The sequence below is a fragment of the Quercus robur genome, chromosome 6 (genome assembly GCF_932294415.1).
Source record: "Quercus robur chromosome 6, dhQueRobu3.1, whole genome shotgun sequence".
Classification (NCBI taxonomy): Eukaryota; Viridiplantae; Streptophyta; class Magnoliopsida; order Fagales; family Fagaceae; genus Quercus; species Quercus robur.
In genome coordinates, this window is record NC_065539.1 from 11268551 (window position 1) to 11274237 (window position 5687).

Genomic DNA, 5687 nt, shown 5'->3' on the forward strand with positions numbered 1-5687 from the left:
TTTTAGTAGGTCGATGGGTTTTCTGCACACCCCTAAGATCTAGGGATTTTTTTCTATATATGTTAACTTAATCCCTGAATAAAATATCCATGTCTGCCTTTAATTCCTTTTACAAAGCCCCAAACATAAAGCAGATTTTATGAACTCCAAAACATAAACGGTTAGAGCTCCTATCCATAGTCCAGTAAACACAGTTAAACTAAGACAAAATTTACCGCACCATGTAACTATCAAGCAATGACAAATTAACAAATAGACTACAAACGACACAAACCAGAAAACGCAGAGCTACTTGCACTTTTAAAACAATTGCTGTACATGGTGTCCATATGACCAATAAGAAAATGATGAAAAGGAATGGCGTCATCAACAAAGGGCATTGAAACTCCGTGGTGGTGTTACAGCCAAAACCTTTCAACCATGGCTGGTATTCTGTCAGCTTCCGTTGTAAGAATTAGTTAAATTGGTATATACACCATTCCAAAAGTTAGCGGACTTAGTCTAATAGTCTGCATGGAGAAAACTCTCATAAGCTGTTGCTGCAAGTGTCTTGTTAACATCTTCCCAGTTCTTAATGTGGTCCGACAATGGTCCTTTGTGTATTTTAATTTGCCGGCTTGACAATACCATCTGTGGAAGCTTCAGAAACTCTTGAACATCTTTTAGTTTCTGCAAGAAACATGGAGAATAAGGACCACCTGGAAGAGGCATAATTACAGACATGTTTACACTGAGTACATTGTCCACAGCCTGGCCTGGTCAATACTTGGCATCAGCATAAAGAGATAAAGCCAAATAGGCATCAACCACCACTAGAAAAAGATTAAAATTTAGACCCAAACTTCATAGCATCCAAAATATAAAGTTCCGCAAGTTTGGTACGGATAGCAAAAATATTTTGAAAATTAATAAATTAATCTTTAAAAACTTGATTTATTTTTCAACAGAAGGGGAAAAAAGGGGGTGGGGGGAAGTTGAGGATGGGCATTTTATCGAGCATGTAATAAATAAATATTTATAGGTTTATGGTTTTGGTATTGTGTGGCATCTTTTAGAAATTATAACATGAACGGATTGTGTGGTTTTATATGAAGAAGACTTCTCTTAGATCTTATGAATAGGTCCTTACAGTGCGGTTCATGATAAGATCCTCATAGTACAGAATGATGTGCCGAGTGCTGTTGAAGTATTCTAAAGCCTTGGCTGTTATCACCTCCATGTCCTTCAGTTGAGTAATCAACGCCGTGGAGTTTATTGAAGGCTTGTACTTTGAAAGTATATCGGCCTAAATTAATTAACCAGCAATGAGTTCAAGATCATGCATATGAGAGAGAGAGAGAGAGAGAGAGAGAGAGAGAGAGGGACCTCTTCAGGTGTATGTACATGTGACTTGTGAGTTCCATTCAATAGCTTAGCATATTGATCATACGAATTGGCAAGCAATGAAACCATCCGACGCAATAAATTTCTTCGGAAGAGAAAGATTGCAGAAACACCCTTATGATTGAAGTATTCAGCTATTTCTTTATGGTGCTCCATCAACCCCTGCATGAACCATGACAAGAAATGTTGGCTCTTCAGCTATAGTCACCATGAAACTATGCATTCATGTATTATACTGGAAGAAGCTTGTTCGTAAAACTTCAACATTCACAAAATATTACCTAGCCAGAATTGCAGAGTCCGATGATACAGATATAAAACAGATTCACATCAACTACTCCATCTACTGCCTACTTAGTTCACTATCTTCATGTAGAAGTAGGTTCATAAAATATCTTAGGGTATTCCACTATGAAGTTACCATATGAATGAAGGATAACACTACTCAATAGCTTCTAAGAACAATGTATATTCTAAATTTATCAAGTAGTATTTGGAGTAAAACAACTTCTGCTTCACTTACATCTGTTCTCCATGGATAATGAAATCGAAAATGCACTGGAAGCAATACTCAAAGAAAATTGATCCAGACCATATCAATAAAGCAATTAGCAAAATCTACAGTTACTCAGATAAGAATGCTATTATAAGTAATTAACAAATCATAAGTTCAGTGACCTTCGGGCCTATTGGCATGCTGCCCCCTTTGTGGGGTAACATCCAGGGTTCAATCCCTCCTGTTTGCTCTAAATTATGTGCTGATAACTAAATTTTGGAGGATGATAATCACTGTTCCCAATTGAACATGGATTAGGAAAATATATATATATATACTATTAAAGTAAGGGCAGTAAAGATACTCCAATGTTCTCATTATGTTTTTTCATGTCATATAAATGACCAATGTTACTAGATTTTTAAAGCAATGCAGCATCTAAGTCTTGTAGACACCAGAGTTTCCAACTGTTCTCCATAAAATTGCCTATCCTTAAGAGTGCATATTAGAGACCTAGCTATCAGTAATATCTTCTGAGCTGAAGGTTGGAAGAACCATTCTGCCACCTTCTAACTAAAGCTCTTACCACACAATGCTCCATTATAATCCGACCTAGAGACCTTAACTCTCCCAACCAAGCCTTCAGAGTTCTCTGCTCTTGATCTAGGGAAAAATATAAATAAAAACTAGAAGCTGTACCCTACAAATTGCACTAGCATCTCAAAGAACAAATTTAGCAAGCTTGTGAATACATGACAGCTATGAGAATTCTACTTCATAGTTCATACTACTAAAATAAATTTCTCCAATCCACTGGTCAATAAAGGCATAGCCTTCGTAAAATATTTCCAAAAAAATTCTTGACCACAAGAATCTTTTTCATTTATATTTCAAACATGAGGAGATAAGCTGACACAGCTCCAATCATTGCAAACCTATACGAGTAATTAAGGAATTGAAAATTTCATCAGTACAAACTCCGTGCAATAAATCTTTTCAAAATTGCTTCACTGGGCAATAAATAGGCTGGAAAAGGGGTGGATTGGGATAGGTTTTCAATTTAAATCTTGCAACAAGATAAAAATAGTCTTAGGAAATTTATTGGAGGGGAATTGCAGCTAATAATTTTAAATTGTTGTATTTGCATTACCAGTATAAATCCAATCAGACAGTTGAATGACTGGGAATTTTGAGATATACATAAATAATTAATCAAGAGTGGCTGGCTGAGAAATGACTATTCCCCAAAAAGTCTTGGGTGCAGTAGATTGCGCTTCATATTACCTAGGGTAGAGACTATAAATAAATACAATACATCATTAACATTAGAGAGAGAGAAACTGTTATAAATCAACCACTTAATCCGACACGAGAAATCCTGCTGCTGGTATGATGTTTGGACCAATGGCTACGAATACTTGCACTCATCTATGATCTGTAACGACTTAAGTGTGGAATGATGGCTGCTTACGGTTACTCATTCAAAATTATAGTGCATAGCAGAAATTTTTGCTTACTAAAAGTGAATAATCTATTGGCCTGAATTCAAACACATTATTACCTGATTAAGCATCCACTTGAAGCCAACTGCCGCCGAGCATTGATTTTTTGAAGCACTACTGAACCAATCCAAATTGTAAACTTTATCTAGAGTCTGTATAATTGAAGAAATATTGTTTCTCCTATCCTTAACAGAGAATATCTCCCCATTAGAGCTCACATTAACATGACTATTCAATAGGGTCTCAAACCACCCACTTCCTGATCTCTGCATTGATACAATGGCAAAGAACTTTACAGGATTATGTTTACACTCAGCCCTGGTAATGCATAACAACCAGAAATTAGCAAGTCTGAAAGACCCCCCACCCCCCAAAATAAAGAATAGAATGAACCCCAACATAAAGTTTTGAGAGAACTTGTCAATTACCTGCTAAAAGTTTCAGGTTTTGGGTAATGCACATAAGGAATTTCGGATAGCTTGATGCAATCATCAGGGCAAGGCCTTCCAATGAGTTGGATGTTTAGAAGTTTAGTCTTGGTGTGGATACTTAACTGCTTGAGACAGATTGAGTATATATAAACGCCACAGACCATTGCAAACACCAAGATTACCATCCTTAATAACAATGGAGATTTCTTAGGAGGCTTTATTAAGAGAGTATCCTGTGACCCAAGAAGAAATTGAAAAAACAAGATTAGATTATAAACGTTGTAATGGGAGATTAAAAGAAATGGTACAATGGGGGCGAAACAAAAGAAATGAACTTAGCACTCAAACTTAAACTGTAATGTTGTCAAAAGAAGATAAGCAGTTAAAAAAAAATATAAAATAAAAAAGGGAGTGTAAAGTTTTCAAATTAACAACACAAGAAAATTACAGAACCACTATAAGTTCCAGCTGAACCAGCTTCTGAAGTGGGTTTTGTACTGGTAGAGGTAATTCATAAGCCCAAAATCTCTAATTTTAAGATAAAATTGTTATGCATCTAAAGCCCAGATCCAAAAAATGCAGAGTAATACTAAGCACTCCTCTATAAACCCTATATTTATTTTCCATACTTATCTATCATAAAGCTTTTTTTTTAAAAGTAAGATTTAAATGGAAGATGAAGAAGACAAGAAAAAAAAAGAACAACAAAGTAAAGAGTGGGAAAAGATAAAAGAACACCATTCTCTTCAAGACCACCTCCATACCCATAAATCAAAACAACAAATTTTTCCAGGACCCAAAAAAAAAAAAAAAAAAAAAAAAAAACAGTGCTTCAAATATAAAGACCCATTCCTAAATTTCAAACAAAAAAGTCAAATTTGAAAAGTAAGGTAAGTAACAATTTTTCTTTTGGTAAGTTGGTAATGAAGAGAGAAAATAATAATTAAGAAGAAAAGAGCAAAGAATGAGTCATGGGCACCTTGTTGAAGAAACAGATTTCTTCTCTCATTGCTATCCCAAAGACAAAGGAGAACACAAAGAGAAAGAGGGTCTCAGTTCTCAAAGCAAAAGGCAAAAAGCTTCAGTCTTTCTTTGCCACTCACTCATCAGTCATCCCCTACCCTTATCTTCTTCTCCTCAGCTGCCAAGTCTTTCTTTTTTTTTCTTCTTTGTCAGTAAAAATTCAGCTGCATTGAAGAGAGAGAGAGAGAGAGAGAGAGAGAGAAAAGAGCCAAAGAGAAATGTACTAGCTAGCTTTGGAACGGAGCAGAATTATTTGCCTTATGGAAAACAAAGCCATTTAAATCCTTTCCCCGAGGCCAACAGTGAGAGCATCCATGTTGCTATCTCTCTCTATCAATTTCTGAGATTACAATTAATTTTTAGCCTTGCCGCTTTGTTGTAACTCACTAAACTATTATTTTAGTAGGAAAAAAATCCATATTATAATTCTAATCCAATCCAATTTATTTGTGACACACACAGATGCCGTAATCTAAGTGCTAGTCTTTAACTCTAAACCTCGAAAACCTTATCGCACGACAGGACCGTATAAGCGTGTGAAGAGGAAATTGAGTTGTAAACAACTTCTTAATGACTTTGACTTTTGTTTGATTATTACGATGAAATATCTAAATAAAGTAGTAGATAAAGAAGAACAACATTTTTTTTTATAAATATTTTTTGTCCAGCTCATAAATGAACCCTTTTTTTTTTCATGGTAAACTCGGGAACTTCATAAATTGGCAAAAGAAAAATTCACAAAATCCAATTGTACTTTGTTTTCCGTGAAGCTTATAATTATTAAATTGAATTTCCCAAAGGTGATTTGTCGGTTGTATTAAAAAAGTTAATTTGAATTTTTCAACGTAGAAA

The 5687-nt window shown here is 35.1% G+C and overlaps 1 protein-coding gene across 2 annotated transcripts; it reads right to left on the bottom strand.

Moving 5' to 3' along the window:
- Positions 1 to 271: 271 nt before the first annotated feature.
- On the bottom strand, positions 272 to 5259 carry LOC126732738 (uncharacterized). 2 transcript variants are annotated; one of them, XM_050435733.1, is made up of 6 exons: positions 4792 to 5238; positions 3810 to 4045; positions 3441 to 3699; positions 1366 to 1545; positions 1130 to 1285; positions 272 to 669 (listed from the first exon to the last, which is right to left on the bottom strand). In XM_050435733.1, the coding sequence occupies exons 1-6, from the start codon at positions 4819 to 4821 to the stop codon at positions 502 to 504; spliced, it is 1029 nt and encodes a 342-aa protein (XP_050291690.1). In that variant the 5' UTR covers positions 4822 to 5238; the 3' UTR covers positions 272 to 501. The 2 variants fall into 2 exon arrangements, with proteins under 2 accessions (XP_050291690.1, XP_050291691.1); XM_050435734.1 differs by having other exon boundaries at positions 543 to 755; positions 4792 to 5259.
- Positions 5260 to 5687: the final 428 nt, after the last annotated feature.

Coding starts and splice junctions, on each gene's coding strand:
- LOC126732738 (XM_050435733.1), bottom strand. CDS start 4,821: ATGAGAGAAGAAATCTGTTTCTTCAACAAG. Junction 4,046..4,791: donor AAATCTGTTTCTTCAACAAG/GTGCCCATGACT, acceptor CTTGGGTCACAG/GATACTCTCTTAATAAAGCC. Junction 1,546..3,440: donor TCAAGTGGATGCTTAATCAG/GTAATAATGTGT, acceptor TGGTTCATGCAG/GGGTTGATGGAGCACCATAA.